This window comes from Dicentrarchus labrax, unplaced genomic scaffold (assembly GCF_905237075.1).
Source record: "Dicentrarchus labrax unplaced genomic scaffold, dlabrax2021, whole genome shotgun sequence".
Lineage (NCBI taxonomy): Eukaryota > Metazoa > Chordata > Actinopteri > Moronidae > Dicentrarchus > Dicentrarchus labrax.
Window position 1 is genome coordinate 4,648,695 of NW_026136710.1, and position 18,254 is coordinate 4,666,948.

Sequence of the window (18,254 nt, forward strand, 5' to 3'; positions counted from 1 at the left end):
GGGATGTGTTTTCTGATCTAAATAGTTTCCAAGTTTGGATTCCAACCCACGGCCCTTTTGCTGCATGTCGTCCTCTCTCTCTCTCTCTCTCTCTCTCTCTCTCTCTCTGACCCTTTCCTATCCATCTCTCAAGTCTTTTGTCCTAAATAAAGGCAATGTTAAAATACATTAAAAGCCCAAAGACATGACAGTAATGTTACATAACTTGGTAACACACTTGTGTTTAGAGAGTTTCATAGATGACAAAAATATTTTAGGAACTTTGAGATTATGATTATCCTGACAAAACCTTTTTTTCACTTGAGAGAAAACAGACAGGAAATGGATCGCCAGATTTCTTTTCTTAGGGCTTCCATAGGTATACATCTACCTCAGTTATGTCTAGGCTTTTGCTGCAGTTCAAACAGCTACAGAATACAACAGCAGTGTGGTACATTAGCAATGATCTGCCATCCAAACTTAAAAAGCACTTACGTAATTCTTTTTACATCTTTCTGAAAATTGGACTTTGTATGGGTCTCTGTTTCATCTCTTTGCTGAATACAGTTTTTGAAGATTTACTGTAGCTGATTTCTCCACCGTACAGTATGTGGGCTGTCAGGCCTTTCAAGAATTGAATTCATTAAGTAGATGAAAAGAGAGAGCCAACACAGAGTTCAACACAAAGTCACTTTATTAAGTTTAGGGGGCAAGTGGAGCAACTGAAACGAGGGATCTTCCTGATCAGGATATCTTTGCTCAAGTGGATGCTGGCTCTGCCTCGGAGGAAAAGACAGAGGAGTGGGAGATGGCTAGACGTCTCCAAATAATTATGTCCAGGTATCTGATGATCCAGTTGAAAAAAGTTCCAGCAAAGCCACACATCAAAAATCGAAATTCAAAAATCAAGAAAAATTAAGTCCCAGAGGGTCTTGAAAGTACACACCACTTAACCAGCAGTTTGCAGTGTATGTAATGTTCCCACTGTCTGTCTGGTATGAAGTCACTTATCACACAGCGAGACATTTATTTTTTCTCCAAAAGAACCAGAAGTTGATCATTAGACATCAGGGGATGCGGGGCACTGGGTGCATTGCATTATCCTCGTCTGCAGCCTTATGCTTTGATAATGTGTTCTGCTAGTGGGGTTGAAAATGTTCTGTTGTGGGTGTTTCTTAAAATGATTGCTATCCATGTGATCCATCCCAAATTAGTATGATAAAAATCCTTTAAAAAAACTCATCTCTTATACATCTTTACATTTATTTTAGCATGTGGACATCATCCGATCTTTTCAAATGCTAACCAGTGTGGAAAGCATCTCTGACCACACAGTACGGACAAAATTAATATCCGATTTTCCTCACTTCCTGTTTTCTCATCTATCTCCTGCAGCAACATTAGAACACAGGTTGCAGAAAAGAAATAGAAGCATTAGGAGATCTTTAAAATGAATGACAACATAATGACATTACACCAAACATTTTGACAGCCCAGTGGACTGTTGGAGGGCAAGCGCCAGCACATCCGATCCTGGGAAGGTCACAACACCAGCCTGATTGGCAGTCTGTCCAAAACACCCTCCATCCTAGGTCGGAGAGTCCTCTTCACACAGATATTCATAATCCTCGAATACAGGTTATCGACTCCAGAAGTGTCACAAGTTGACATTTCTCAATTAAAGTCTCTTTAAACGCCTCTACATTTGTTCCCCACTCGTTTCATTCTCTCTCACAGTTGTTCCTCGATTCCCGTCTGTCTGTATGTGCTATTTGGTTTAGCAGAGGTGTTCCTTTAGTAACAGTCCAAAACTGAGTTTCCCTGCTGTCCCTGTTGCGTGTCCTCCTCCTCACCATGGGTTAGCTAGTACACCTGATCATCAGTGTTCATGCAGTAAAGGTTCATCATCCTTTCACCTGCTGTTCCTGACCTACCCAAGTTTAGTGAATTCTGAGTCCCGCTCTTCTCTGCTGCAGCCAAGAGTGGCGGTCTTGGGGGACTGGACCTTGCTGATTTCCTCAAGGGCACTGGCCAGAGAGTCTAGGTCCCCTGAGTCCTGGTGCTGGACTTCCCATAGGCTCAGAATCACTGATGATGGGCTCTCCTGACATGCAAAGTAGCACAGGTTCCTACAGGCCAGGGGGAAAGGAAATATTATACTCGAGTAGAACACATGGCACAGAGTAACTGCTGAGAATGAATGAGAGTGCCAGTAATGAAGTGATTGACTTGCACTGATTATGATAAGAAGGCCAATGCAGACACATTTTTAAAGGATTACTCCAGTGATTTAGTATGACACTTCCATACAAGAGACAGATTGAAAAAAGAATGAGAAAAGATCAGCATCCTAACTTTTAGTTGCTAGTAAACTCCCAAACACTAGATCCTACATTTCCCACATTGTAACTCAATAGTGTCATTAATTAGACCTTTCCCTGCCTTCCACAAGCTGAATAGTGGGATTCTCCTCTTAACCAGTAAACTGAACTTCATGTGTAAAAATGGTGGAGTGCTCCTTTAAGCCCTCTTAATGTAGACCCATTTCAAATAGTATTTTATAGTATGTGGGTTGCTGAATTCCAGTTTACAGAACTTAAAGAAATACTAATATCGCCAATGTGAGTAATGTTTGTGATAAAAAACAACAAATCAAATAACATCAATTGATCTGACCATTAGTCATTCAAAGATAAAATAAGCTGGTTTCTAATCTAAATCTATCTTTCTAAAACATTTAAGCACAACTTTCTAAATAAAAGAACAAACTTCCCGAGGTTATGTCTGGGTTCAAAGTACAAAAAGACAAAACCTCAAGCTAAATTCATCCATCCATCTTCAGACTTTAAATAACCTAGACTGAAACTTAAATGGTGCTAGAATAAGATAGAATAACAAAATAAAGTCCAGCGCCTCAAATATTGTCTTTAACGATTAACAATAGTTTGGGTGCAGAACAATTCAGTTCCAGTTTGGAGTATAAAAAAAAAACAAGCTCCACTCAAGATTTGATTTACACTGATTTTCCTCCTCTGCTGTTGTTATATCGAACATATCCAACAGAGTGCACTGTTTCTTAACAATGGAATTTCCTTTCCCTCTCCCCTCTTTTCCTTTCCATCCCACTTTCCCTCCTTGGTATGATGTTGTTCCCACACATTCAGAGAAATAATTACAAAAATCAGCTTAACTAGGTAGAGACATTCCCATTACATGCTTCTTGGTGTGTTCGACTGGGCTTAAAAAACTCTGAAATCCTTTCCCATTCCTCTGTCACAGATGTTTGTTTTCAGACTCGGTTTAAGTGAAATTCCTTAATCACATATTTTCTGTCACACTTTCTTAGTTAACTTTTCCTTCTCATGTTTCTCCAACTGGCAAGAAAGAGAGAATACTCAGTTTCAGTACATTTTTCCCACTTGAGCTTGATGGAGCTGACTGCACAGATCTGAGAGTCTTCGTGGCTATAAGCACTTGATTATTGACTTCTCTTCTGAAGCACAAATAGAGATCAGCCCGTACCAAACAACTAAAATCCTCCACAGCCTACGCAAATACTGACCTGGAACAACCTCTGCAGAGTTTAGCAGGGGTTGAGGGATAGAACACATGCAGAGATGCTGCTAATGAAGACTGCTAACAGATTTTTTTTTGCCAGAGGCTGGCCTGTCAGCGGTCTGAGACCTTGCTTCAGATTTCTGCAAAACATGGCATCTTCTTTCCAGTTATTCTGTGCTAAAGTTGGCCCTCACATCTCTCTCTCTCTCTCTCTCTCTCTCTCTCTCTCTAAGTGTTTCTCGATCTATAATGAAATCAGCAGTGTGGCGTGTTACTGAAGGCTGGTTGGTGATGGGAGATTAGGGCTGACACGGTGCCTAAATTCCAGATTAAAAATAGTATTCAAAGCAGGACAAGGTTTACATAGCAGAGGGACCACAAGATTCACCATTTCCGCTTTTGAGTCATTATTCTTTAATGACACCTGAACAAAACATAGCATCTAATTCATATATCTGAGCTTGTGTAACAAATAGATGACTCAACAATAGGTAAATGGCAACTGCATATAATAAAGAGTGAAGATGAAATGTGGGTTTCAGAGGGCTATAACTCATACCTGTCAATGTGGAGCTTTTGAGCCAAGAGCTGCCAGTCCTTCCCCTTGGCATTAGCGGTGTCAAAGGTGGCGCTGATCCGCTGACGGATGGACAGGGGGATTTTAAAGGCCCTTGACCCTGTCTGAGAGGTGATGGTACAGTCTGACTGAGTGAAAAAGGGAACCACTCCCTTTTCATTCTGATAGCAAGACAGAAAAAAGAAGTGTAAGGGTGATACTACAGCTAAAATTCGCAATATGAAGACAAGGACAAGGACTTATCAAGACAATTTGCAATCTATACATGAAAAGCTCCCAGAGAGGCTCATTAAGCAAGCTCTTAAATCAAATCAAGAGTTATTCAGTGTAATAAAAGAACCTATTAACACACCGCATGACTGCCCACGCACCAAGCACATTCTGTCTCTTTCTATGAGCGCTACTCACCTCCACCACAGACGTATAGACCTGTAGTATCTGCTCCTCGCCTTTGACCTGTCGGACGCTGATCTTGCAGGAGAGCTGAGACGAGGAGTGGCTGTATCGCTCCAAAGAGAAGGCACACTGCAGGGGACGCTGGTTACTGGCCCACACCTGAGAAAAGGAGAACTCCTGCAGAGCGAAGAGACAGAGGGCGGACAGAGAGAACGATGAAAGGATTAGGCAGAGGAGACAACAAACTCATTAAATCCCTGCGAGAGACGTTATTTGAATCCTGCTTTGCCACCCACTTCGCTGTTTACATGATTAATTAAGACTGAATGAATGGCCTCTTCAGCCAATCAATGATATTACCTAATCAAGAAGTTTAGTCAGAAAGAACACCAACATTGAGAGCCCTTGGAAAGAATCCTGTTAACATCTGAAAGTGCTGGAGTCATTAGTGCAAAAATGTAATAAATTAGACATTAGTTTACTTACTGTTGCCTGGGAGAAACAATTACTATAATAAGTTACTTTACCCTACAGCGTGGCTAGTCTCACATGCAATCATTAGGTCGATAAATATTACAGACCAAAGCCCACATTATTAGCAGAAATTGTCTATGTAAAGACATAAAAAGGCAGATTTTCCTTGCCCCCGTCGCCAAGTGCTTGCTCATGGTGGTACTGTTGGGTCTCTGTAAATAATGTTATAAGGAGTTCAGTCTAGACCTGCTCTATTTGAAAAGTGTCCTGAGATAACTTCTGTTATGAATTGGCGCTATACAAATAAAACTGAATTGAATTGAATAAAATCATCCTCTGAAGTTTTTTTTTTTTGTAAATGTACAGCCCACAGCATTCATTTCAGACTCCAACCACATTCACCACTCTGTTGGCTTGTTATGTTTTCCAAATTCTGGTACTCCTAATAAGCCTTGAATATGCTTGTAAATGTCAATCTGTTAGATTGGGAACAGTAATGTGATTATGGAAATAGGACAGCGATGCCTTAATTTACCAAGTGTGCACTGCACTTCCCCAAAAGTGGCAGCGGAAAAACAAAAAGTAACAGCGCTTTGGAGTGAATGGAATCTAAAAGGGCAATTTCGACTTCCATTACTAACTACTGTGTGACCTAGACAGTGGCGCAGTGAGAACAGGTCAAAAACACTGTTTTACAGATGAATCATCCCCTCTTCAGATCCATCAGCCAGGAAGATGACTACTTGTAAAAGCCTCCTTTAGGCAAGAGTAGTGTCTGAATGAAAGCCTACAGTCATCTTCCCTGTAGGACCCTCATATAGTGGCTCTTTCCTCTTCAAGAAAAACCTTGTTTGTATTCTGGAGGTACTATGGTGGGCTAATTCCGCTAATAGGATGTCACTGGTGGGATAAACATCACAGGGCAGAGCAGAACATGCAGTATGTAGACCCCTAGGAAGATAACTGAGATGTGCGTGTGTATGTGTGTGCCTGCCTGGCAGTCATAATTAATATTGCGAGTGTGTGTGTGTGTGTGGGAGAGATAGCTAGCCTTAGTGATCTCCTGCTGTGCCCTTGCTGCTGTCCTTTGGCTTTGATGTGACCAAGTGAGAAAAAGGGAAACAGTAAAGGAGAGAGTTCTAATGGAGGAACAGAGGAAGCTGAGAAAATGAAGGTGCAGAGCTTATTTCCAGATCAGTGACCCCGATAGAGTGCATATAGCACATACACTAAACCCGATTGCTGCTTTACACTAGCTGACACAAACTCTCGGTTATAAGCTACCTACCTGGCAGGTGGTGAAAGGCTTGATGCTCCAGAGTAGCTGTGGGACGTCCTGGATGGACACCTGGAGGCTGAAAGTGTTCCCCCGGAACAGCATCATTTTAGGCTCTTCCAGCAGCCGCCCGCCCCTGCTGCGCTCGCCCACTGCCACCTCCTGATAAAGAAAGATGTGGGTTGTTTTTACAGGGGGTGGGGTGAGGGTTAGGGAAGTAGAAAAAAAAAGGTAGATATTTTATATGGTGGACAGACTCAGCGTACCAAGCCAGGACTCACATACAGCACACAACAAAATCTTTCTGTTGATTGATTATTCATAAGCTTTTGTATCAAACCTTCATCCTCACACAGTTACATATGAACCTCCTTGTCATGGTTTCTCTGTGTTAAGGAGATAAACAATCTGAAACATTTATTTATTTCTCAATTAATGATGACTATTTCAACAATTAATTAAACTTTTAAAGACATTTTTTGCTTTAACAAAGATCTCAAACATGACCAAGTTTTAGCATCTGAATTTTTTTTACTTTGAAGATGTCAGCTTTGGCTCTAGGATATTGTTATGACACTTTATAGACCACATTACTAACTGCTTAATTGAGACAGTATTAATTGTTAAAATAATCATTAATGGCAGCCCCATTTTCCTAAAACTTTTTTTGTCACAGAAAGAAATGTAAAAGCCTTCACAAACACAAATGAATGCCCAACGCACATACACACTAGAAGTTTTAAGTAAATGTTTGGTTGAGTTGGAAGCCTCGACTTTTACCTGTCAGTGCTCTTTGCACATTTGAAGAAACACTGTGACCATGAGGTAAGAAAAAAAATCAACTCTAAATGAAAAATAAAAGCAGAGTGCACTCTGCATTTTTAAGCTTTCATCCAGAGCGATTGGCCCCTAAAAGTTGAAACGCTCAACAGCGGCCCCCAAGAGCCCCTGTTGCTCAAAGCACTTAACCAGACACAAGATGCATCAAAACGACAGACTGCATGAGTCAAGAGCCTAAAAATCAGATAAAGAGAGCAGCCTGAACTGTTAGCCAAGCATATTGGTTGTACACAAAGACGAAACATAAACAGAGAAAAAAATCAAAACAAAAGTCTTTTGTCAATATTATACTTTTTGGCTTCCTGCTTTGTGATATTGTAATTTTTCCCAATCTATGGCAAACAATAACATCTGTGTGAATGTGTTAGTGTGTACTTGCATGTTTATGTTTACATTTTCTGTATCTTGGGAATGCAGGAAGGGGCGGGGGTGTGAGCCCTGTGTGTGCGGTGCTTATCTTCTCAGTCGAACAGCACAGAGAGATGAAAAGCACACAGGCCGTCTTGAACCTGATCAATTCCTGCTTTGAGCTCACGGGGGAAATTAATTGTCGTATGAAGCGCAAACAAAAAGCCGACAAAAAGAGAACAAATGAACAAATAACCATGTCTGACTGATGGAGGGGTGGAGTGAATTGGCTCTTGGCACCTGTGTTCAATTTCTGTTTGTTCACATGCAATTCTATCTCTCAAATGAAGGCAAAAAAGTGAAGCAGGTTTAGTGGCTATACGGGACAACTATCATCGTTACTTCAGAAGAGCTGTATGAGTTTAATTAAGAAACAAATTAGGCTTTTAAAAAGTATTTTTTGGCTGCAAAACACTGAAACAAAAAGAGGTGTGTTTGTGTTTTTGAAAGGAGCCCACACTGCAAGGACAAGGGCAAACCTTTTTTTTTTAAACAAAGAACCACTCAAGAGAAAAATGATGAACCGGTGCTGCATCTGAGAATGTGTCTCATTTTAACGTGTTCAAATACCTGTCGTGTGGAATGCAATGCAGAAACAAATTTAATTAACAGTGAGCAAATTAAATTACGCAAAGAAAGGGCAGAGAAGCAACCTTGGAGCATCTGTTGTCTTTGTAATTAAAAGTCCCTCTTTGTCTCCTCGTCATCAAGCATCTCCCAGTGGCAATGTTACAGAACAGGCAGATCTTCAGTGGAGCACAAAAAAACTCAGACAGCAATTCTTCCAGGCAAAACCACCAGCCGCGCCACCAAATCCTGGCAATTAAAATTTCTAATATCATGTGTTTATATCGTATTGTATATTCCTGCTGCGTTGGAGGCTCTATGGATGCCAATGTTAACCCGTCGGCCGCTCAGCTGGCCTGCCCACCACTTTATGCCAGACTTTAGTATCTCAAGAACTATTGCAAAGATTGCCGTGCATTTTTTGCATTATGACTGCTGGTCCTCTGACTTTCCCTCTAGTGCCACCATGACATTGACATTTGTGGTCGAGGATGAGGGAAATGTCAGGACAACTATCGAATGGATTGCCATGAAATTTGGTGCAGACATTCATGTTCAGCTCAGCGTGAATTATAATAACACTGATGACTTTTAATCTAGCACCATCATCAGTTCTTTTTTAAATTTGACTTAATACAATTATTTGGCTTTTGACCAAATTCCCACACAATTAATGACATTCCAATAAGCCTCAGCTGTGCTTTGTTTTTAGTGCTAATTAGCAAATGGGGTGGCTGTGGCTCAGGAGGTAGAGCGGGTCATCCACTAATCAGAAGGTTTGCGGTTCGATCTCTCTCTCCTCCCTCTGCGTGTTGAAGTGTCCTTTGGCAAGATACTGACCCCAAATTGCGTGCATTGTATAAGTGAATGGGATTCATTAGTTTCTGATGAGCAGTTGGCACCTCATCTGGCATCAGTGCATGAATGTGTGGATAATGGGTGTAGCATGTAGCATAGAGCGCTTTGAGTGGTTGGAAAACTAGAAAAGGCACTATATACTGTAAGTGCAGTAAAGATAACCTGCTAAACTTTTAGCATTGTCATTGCAAACATTCTAGCATGCTGACATTAGTATTTAGCTTAAAGTACCACCATGTCTAAGAGCAGCCTTTCAGAACCAGGACAAACAAAGTCAGAATTTTCTTTTTTTTCTTTCTTACAGAAAACTTTTTGTGCTTTTCTCCTGTGCAAACAACAGTATGTTTTTGTGATCTATCATAACCTTCCTCTGTGGCTCTTCTTGAGTTTTTCCTTAACCAAATAAAGTGAGATTAGAGTGTGTTGTACGCTGTACAGATTGTAAAGCCCCATGAGACAAATCGTGATTTGTGATTTTGGGCTGTAAAGAAAATTTTACCTGACTTGTGCACAGGTCAGAGTAAAAGTTTTTAGATTTTGACAAGAAAATAATGTAATGAGATATTGCACTGAACAATCCTGGGTTCTTCATTTATTCCTTCTATACCCTCCATCCTCCTTCATACCTGAAATGCATGGGGCGTGTCGTCCACACAGTAGACCCTGAGGGTGAAGCCCAGAGAGTTGCTGGTATCCGGACTACCAAACACAGCCAGTCTCAGCCGCTTGGCTGCCTCCTGGCTCAGGGGCTCTCCCACCAGGGCGTAGCGACCCGGATGCTTCGGCAGGACATGGCACCTCTGGGCCTCCAGCAGACAGTAGCAGGATGTGCTCTCCTCGTCCACTGACATCACTTCCTTTGGTGGGAGGACATATCAGGAGAGACCAGATTTAGTTCTGGTGCATTCAGCACATATTCTGAGCCATTAATAGTTAATTTTAGGGTTAATCATGAGAACAACTCTATACCGGAATGCTGTCTTGCTGATGATTTTTGATTTTTGTTTTTGAGGATTCAGCACCCGGCTTTACACAGTGGAGCTGAGCATGCTGATTATTAACATTTCAATTACTGCCAAGAATTCATTTGAAGAGGGAGGAAGAGGCTTTAACCAACCCCTTCAAACTAAAAGCTGAACACCATTTGGCCTGTGTTATGTGAGTAATACTACTTTATCATTCTATCTATTAATTAGCTTAATACCTGCAGAAAAATAGACAGAAAGAAAATAAATGGCAAAGCAGTTACATAACAAGCCATAAGCGGCATAACTCCAGACCATCAAAATGTAACTGCATTGTTATAGACACCTAAAAATGGAAAATTTCCCTCTCACACAGACTCAGGATCAGGAACTGTGCAAACCTGAACGAGGGCCAAATGAATAATCACACATCTCACTAAACAGATGGGAATACAGTAACACTGACAAAACGGATTAGCAGGGTGCACTTGTATCCAATGGCCACTTGCTCATAATCTTGTGCTCAATCCACCCTAAATCACCTTTGAAACATAACTGTGACCCACAGGTCCCCTCTGCATATGGCCCAGTTGAGGCATATAAAGCAATGCAGGGTAATTTAGTGGCCCACAGATTCCTAAACCTGCCCCATTAGCGCTGCAGCAGACATGAAGGATCTCCATGACATAGCTCATCCCCGCCAGGCATCCGGGGAGAAATGAGGGAGTCAAACTCCAGCAGTACAAAAGTGCAAGCTTTAATGGGAATGGCACTGAGAGGCAGACGGAGCGAGAGAGAAGGGAAGAGAAGAAGACAGAGGGGGAGAAAGACCTCCATCTCCCATTATATCGCTAATTCCAGAGATTAGGTTTTGAGAGAGCATCCTTCCTAAGATAAAGGGCTCATTATTTCACATTGACAGAGACGGGTCACGACGTTACATTTTCTTGGAGAACATCTCCTCCTCTGTCTCTGAACCTGTCTATGTCTTTCTGTCTGTCTCTTCCTTCTCCACTGACTCTCTCCCTTATTCTCTGCTTTCCGATGGCATATAGCTCCCATCAGTGATGGCTCTTTTGATAGCTCCCTTTTGTGCAACACGGCTGCTGGCAAATTACATCTGTGTAAATGTCACACAGAGTGAAAGGACCAGGCCGGGAGAGAGCCACAGGCGCTCCAAGGTCATGCAAACTCGGTGGCTCCGGGGTCAGTTTGCCTCGATGAGGTCCCCAAAGCTTTTTGATGAGGTTAGTTAAACATTAAAAGAGCATCTTAGATATGTCTACACCGTGGAGAAGGCATGGAAAAATGGATAGAGGGTGTTTGGATTGAAGTCAGATGTCTGAACAAGCTCTGTGAAACTGTGAAGTAGCTCTACAGGGCAGAGTTGAAGGACTTTTCAGTGGTGTTATTTTACTGAAAGAGCTTGATGTGAGCAGCAATCACAGAGACAGCACTATACTGTATTTATAGCAATAAAGTCTTAAATCTTTTAAAAAGCACATGTGGCAGTTTTTACCCGTTTTTAACCTCACACTGAGGTATCAGACTGGGCTGGGGACATTAACCTCTTAGCAGTTTTTTATTAAATGTTAATTCTGTTGAAATTTCATTTTAACTAAAAAACTAGTTCAGGGACATCATTTTAACTGGAATTTTTTCTGTTAAAGCTATTTTATGACTTATGACACTGTGTTTTATATCTGGCTACAACTCACTCACTATTGCATCACTGTGGTGATTTCCCAAATGGTTATTTGATGAACATAATTATGTTAAAATAGCTGAATGGATACTATTTTCTGCAAGTCATATAAATCCAAATCCAGAGTTTAAACATAATTATATATTTCACTTGCAGTCATAGTGGTCCCAGTATAATAATCGAGATGATACATGTCCTTTCATGCCTTTATCTACACTTATTAAACTTATATGTTGCAACACAGTTGTACCTTGCATAATTACAATGGTTTAAGGACATTTTTATATTTCAGATACAGTTTTGCCATATAATAAATTACAAACAGAAACCATGCACAGTATGTACAAAGATAATTGTGTTTTGTAATGTCAATTGTGCTTGTGTTCAAATTTTATGAACAACTGCAATGCAGAGCTCACAGATTCATGACAGAGTGATGCTTTAAAATACCATTATCATTAAACTGGAAAAGAAATGAATGTTTCACTGACTAATAGCCATCATTTGCATTTGGTCTGACATTTCTTTTGGATGTATGACAGCATGAGGTAGAGCTTGAAAGGCAGAATTTTATGCAGAATGACGAATCTGAGCTGGCAACCCTGAAATCGGCTCCGTGCTTGCATGACTACACTGCAGGATGAAAATTTTCATCAAAGTAAGTTGTAGCAGTTTTATCAGTTCGTATTGATATTCTGGGCGCTGGTTAAAGTTGTGTGTTTGCACTTGTTAACATTCTGCATTGATATTACAGCTGAAAATTAATAGAAATGGCTCACCTCCCATTTGTTGTCCTGCATTTGTCTCTTTAGCCGAATGGTCCAATCATCAGCAGCAACCTCCGCACAATGGGCTATGGTCATGGCTATGGGACAGGACAGGTCAAGGCCTGGTGGGCCATATGTGACTGCAGGACTCAAAAAGATCTCTGTCCCCTCCTCGGACACAGTGCTGTACACATAGAGGTATGATAAAGGCACATATTAAAACAAGAAATCTCATCACATCGCAAACATTTAGGATAAAATTAGTCAGAGTTTTAGCAAATATAGACATGAACATCACTACTGATTAATCGCTGCTTAAACAAGTATTTAGATAGTATAAAGTGACCCTTTGCCTATGAACAAAGTGAACTCAAATCCTTGGACACTCATAATGAATCAATCCCTGACTAGCTGACACACAGACACACAGATAGAGGAAGATTAAAGCACCAAAACTAATGGACAGTGGGGCTAGGGAGGACAGGCTTTAGCACACAGCGTGTAAGCTTTGTGGGTCGATGGAGCTTATGAAGCCTGCTCTGGCCAGCCTGGTGACAGATTAGCTGGGCCACGCTGCTCTTGGCCAGGGGCCCAATCTTGGCTAGAAGCCCTGAAGACTGAGAGCAATCAATGGGACCACCATCAGTCATGCAGTTGGCCCGGCTGGACACCTCACATATACAGGACACAATATTGGTGCTGTTGTCACTGGAGCAGCGTAGATATTTCTCAGCATCATTAATACAACTGCAGCAGGGACAAACCCCTGACATGCAGGCACAGATGCATCACAAATGTGTAAAGTGTGCATGGACCCACACGTGCGTAGAAATAGAAGCACCAACTGAGAGAGACTGAGTTAGACAGTCAAGTATCATTTGTATAGGTTGCACTTCATAAACACACATAAACACTGTACCACATGCCTCCATATATAACCTAGTCAAAAGCTTTGTCTCAATTCCATACTACAGACTAATTGTATACAGATTTTTAGTATGCAATGTGTTCATACTGGAGTATTCACAAAAGAAAGTATCAACAAAATCAGTTTGCATATTGAATGCTCCTGATTATTGAGAGTGATGTACAATAATTGTCCCAGAGAGAGGATAGTGATGAGACAGGTCCAACATATTATTATTATCTACAATAATAAACAAAAAGTATTACATCTCTCAAAAAACATCTTTTCTCTTTACGGTTAACTGATTTCAATTAACGCCTGGATTGCATTAATTCTTGTTAATTATTTTCCCAATAAATTGTTGAAATTAATTAGGAATTAATCAACTGTCCATCACTAATTTCTAGAATCAAAGATGACATCTACAGATGTCTCATTTTGTCTGACCAGAAGTCCAAAACCCAAATATATTCAGTTTACAGCGAAAGCATAATAACAAATCCTCACATTTAAGAAGCTGGAACCAACGAATGATTGGCATTTTTACTTGAAAAATTACTGAAACAATGAATCAATTATCTAAATAGTTGACAATTTTCTTTTGACTGACTAATTCATTCATCAAATTTTTTTTGAGCTCAGATAATTAACGTATTACATCGTGTATAATAGTAACATGCAGCACTGAATTGGGACACAGCTACTGGTAGCTACTTAAGTAGCTGTCATCAAGAAACACTGTTATTTTTGAAATCTTCAAATTATGAAACGGCACTTCTACTTGAGTAGGATTTTCTAGTAGTTTCCACTCCTGCAACAATTACCTGCAACATGCATGACAAGTGTTTTATATATGAGATGGAGGTGGGAAGGTGAGGTGTGATGTATGAGTGTATGTGCTGAGATGGTAGCATCCCACACAGCACAACGTGTGGTTGAGGCTTTTTGGCAGCTTCTGGTGCCGAGTGCTGTGTGAAACTTTATTCTTCATAATGCTGTCACCAATCAACACTAAAAAATTAAAAGAGGTTATGATCTGCTGTCTAAAAAAAAAATCTTACATCCAGACAGCACCGTGGCCCTGCAGCTGCACTTTTGTGCTAATCAGCCCCAGGCTCAGAGGAAACCAAGGTTACCTGCTGCTGAGACTATGGTAATTACCCAGATTGCCTGTGAGCAAAGATTAAAAATGGTTATTTAGCATCTCCGATTGTGGTTACCAGAACAAAGAGATATCACTACAGGATGATGGTTAAAGTGTAGATAGTAGATGGGGGTTATTAGTAAAGTCTGGGCTCATATGTGCAGTGCACATAACATGCCTCCTTCGCTTTTTCAAACAATAGCATCCAGCGTGACGTTCATTTCTTCCTGAGACCACAGTCATAAATAACATTTTGACAATGCCTCATTAGTGTTTGACAGTCTGTCTTTCAAGCTCTCACAGAAATATGGAGTCAGAGTTGAATAAAATTAGGGCCATAAAACTGAGCTTTAGAGTTGGAATTTTATAACCGAGTTAATTTTTTCAGTTGAAGGGTCAATTCACTCAAATTAAACAAACACAAAGTATCTAAATTCATCTGGGTATGATCCACAGAACACAATGTGAACAGCTTTGGTGCTGTTGACATTCCTTTAATTTATTACCAACTTGTGAAATGTTAATACTCAACATCCCTGGACTATCAATAGCTACTGTTAGCATTTCATGCTAGGCAGGTAGCCAAATAAAAAAAGCAACATCACTTGAGGCAGTTTATCAGATTTTGCACAGCTCCCTCTGGAGCCAAAAGAGGCTCTACACAACTTTTTCCACATATGCAGTAGGAGTCCCTAAGATCTGTAAAAAGACTTTGATGTGTAAAATGATGTGAGTTGACCTTTAATATTTCACTCATGATTTAGTTAACGAGATATGTTTTCCAACTTTAGCTACTTAAAGCTGCTCTAATCAATAATTTGATGCGAACAATGGGTCCAGTGACTAGTGTTTAATGTTAAAGGCGTTGCTTGTAGTGAGATAATTATCACCTGACTCTGCAGTTACCCCCAACTCCAAGGAGCAATTAGGTGTCTTTTAATTCATTGTTTGGATTTCACTTCCAAACACTGTTTTGGTTCATTTTCACCGCTCTCATCAGTGTGGTTTTTGGCAGCAGAAGGCAGCCATTCTCAGGGAAAAAGCTCTTACTGTACATTACCTACCAAACAGCAGACAAAGTGACTAGCTGGGGAACATAGCGGATCCTTCTGCAGCTAAAGATATTTCCCCCAGGAGCTAGTGGGGATAAACATTTGTTAAGTGACCAGTGATGCGACTCCAAAATAATGTCTGCTGGATGTGTAAATAGCCAGCTGTTTGCTTACACATTATAGTCACAGCCACTGTGTAAGGTGATGATAAGTCAGTGCTTGTACAGCTTATTGCACTCCATGCAGCCAAAAATGTATTTAGGCAGGTTTAATTAGACAATATCTGGGTTCAAGAGGCTTAGTAAAGTATTAGTGCTAGATAAAGTTGGACAACTCAGTGGATAGTAACAGGACAGTACAAATAACATGACACAACACAACAACCGACATTTTAAAAGGAAGTGTGACTGACTGTTGAGTAATAGGTGTCTCCCTGCAAAGTGTGCTCAAAACTGAGGATGGTACCGCTCAACTCAATGACTCAAACTTCTGTGAGTCACAATATACCAGGTATATTTTGTTACACACTATAATTCTACCCTTGGACTTCCCACTGACCCCTGCTGAGCTGGAGAAGATCACACACACACACAAAAAAACACCCGGTTAAAGCCCAGAGGATGAACGGAAAGCTCTTGCGAACACCTGAAACCGAGCCAGAGCTGATCGATTCCTTTTCTTCGCAGAGGACAGTGTCGTCTTATGTAGATGGCCAAGGTTTGAATGGGAAGAAAGGATCCAATTTCTCCCGTGGACTCTGCGGCTGTCAGAAGATAGGCGTTGACTGACAGCTCAGTGGTGCACAGCTCCTGCAGCTTCTTAAACGACAGCCAGAGAAGTAAACAGCATCGGGCTTATCAGAGCAAAGCAGGAGCCTGGAGGGCAGCAGCTTGGCTGAATTGGGTAGACTTTAGGCAGGGGAGGGTATAGTCAGCCCACTAACTGAGCTCTGCCACAACCTATAAGTGACCTTTGATCTGTATCTTTACCCAGATGACGCTAGGCACTTAATGGGTGGGGGGAGGTGACATGACAGGTGAATTTCAGATGGCACTAAATGTCACTTTTGATTCTCCCTTGGATGTAGGAATCAAATTTCATTGAGAAGCACAGCCGGTTAGCTGTGTTGTTAAGGTGATATCTAGCTAGCAGAGTTTCTCACAGACCTGCTGACACATTGATACTGTCTGCTATAAATCAAGAACATGTCCAAAAACTGACTTCTGGTTGTCAGATAGCTTTTGAGGCTCTGTTGCAAAGAACTCAAAGGTATTAGACTCCTTTTCAAACGGTTCTTATCTATCACCATTTTCTCCTTAAGTAAAAGCTTTGTGAAAAACGGGGAAGTTAAAAAAATAGGCTCCAACAGTCATCTAAACTTTGTGGCATATCACGTTCCGCCGAACTAAAAACCAAATCAATATCACCCATCATCATGTCTTAACAATCTTCTCCACTCTTACCAGTCATGATGGGAAGAGATATTGTCACAGTTATGTCTACTAACACAAAACAGGCAACCAGAGTCGTGGAGTGCATCTTTCTCTGCTGAGACAGTTGCTTAAGGCAGTAATACAATCTGTCTACAGCTGCCAATGTATTCGTGACACATATGTCCTCCCCTGTAGAGTCTGCAAGATGAGCAAAGATCTCATGCTGGGCAGAAATATGGCTGCATCTGTACTGTATGTGTGTATGTGTACAGTACGTGAGGATCGGTGTGTATCTGTGCATGTTTGTGGTGCATGTTTGGCAAAGTGAGAAGGAGATGAAGTGGCAGGAAGAGCGATGAGAAATGCTGTGCGATGGGTTGAAAGATTAAAAGAGAGCAGGCTGAGAAGCAGACTGCACCGTCTCAGTGAGAGTCCCTCACCTGCTGTCCTCCTGGTTGATGATCATGTACATTTCCCAGGTAGTGTCTTCTGCGATTCCCCCATGAGGCACCAGCAGACTGATACCTGCAGAGAAGGAGGTATGCAAAAACTGATCAACACACAGCCAGACATGCACACATGACACACACACACCTGCCCGGCTGTCAGGTCTCTTTACTAAAGGTGACAGCCAGAGAGGTGATGGCCCCAGAAAAAGGTGACGGAAGCAGGTCCCAAAGGCCTTGTGAATCAATGCTGCCAGCAGTCTCTTTGTCACAAACACACACACACACAGACTGTCTCTTTAGACAGAAACACACATACACATACATCTACCGTATCATAAACAATTACTGCCAATCTACACTGCAGTAGATAAAGGCCCTCAAGGGACAGGATGATGAATGTAGGCCATGGGAAAGAGCTGCCTGTATAATGTGCTAGACTGAGCATCACAGGTTTGCATTACATTAACATTTTCTTCATAGTGTACTGTAAAATGTTATCACTTAAATTCATAATACTTTTTGAATTCATTTATCTTGTGAAACCCTAAAAATTCTGCATTTACTGTACTGTAAAACTTTCCATAGGCTGACAAATGTTGAAAAGGTTTGTCAGGACGCACTGGTCGGCTAAAAATGCCAATGCTGTCTAACTTCATCACTTCAGTAAATAATATATTCATATTCGTGTTACTTGGTCTGCAGCAAAGATGTGGAAATGTCATTGATCGACCAACACTGACAAGGTCAAACAACTTCAAAATTCAATACTAGAAGCCCTGGAACACCTTTGCTGTTGTTTTAAAGTGTGTTAAGTTACAGATTTCAGCTTCTCTGATTTTTATGTTAAAGGAATTTCAGTTTACACACAGGAACGGATCGAATGAAATTTCCCCGCAGTA

The 18,254-nt window shown here is 41.0% G+C and overlaps 1 protein-coding gene across 2 annotated transcripts in view; it reads right to left on the reverse strand.

Annotated features, from left to right (window-relative positions):
• Positions 1-1,277: 1,277 nt before the first annotated feature.
• Positions 1,278-18,254, reverse strand: part of LOC127370258 (netrin receptor UNC5D-like) — a 150,238-nt gene continuing 133,261 nt past the window's right edge. For both annotated transcript variants that reach the window (XM_051412172.1, XM_051412171.1), the window contains 7 exons: positions 17,347-17,431; positions 12,383-12,554; positions 9,560-9,790; positions 6,273-6,422; positions 4,523-4,687; positions 4,097-4,275; positions 1,278-2,108 (listed from right to left, as the gene is read on the reverse strand). In XM_051412172.1, the coding sequence (XP_051268132.1) occupies positions 1,910-2,108; positions 4,097-4,275; positions 4,523-4,687; positions 6,273-6,422; positions 9,560-9,790; positions 12,383-12,554; positions 17,347-17,431 (1,181 nt within the window). In that variant the 3' untranslated portion in view covers positions 1,278-1,909. The remainder of the gene's footprint in view (positions 2,109-4,096; positions 4,276-4,522; positions 4,688-6,272; positions 6,423-9,559; positions 9,791-12,382; positions 12,555-17,346; positions 17,432-18,254) is intronic.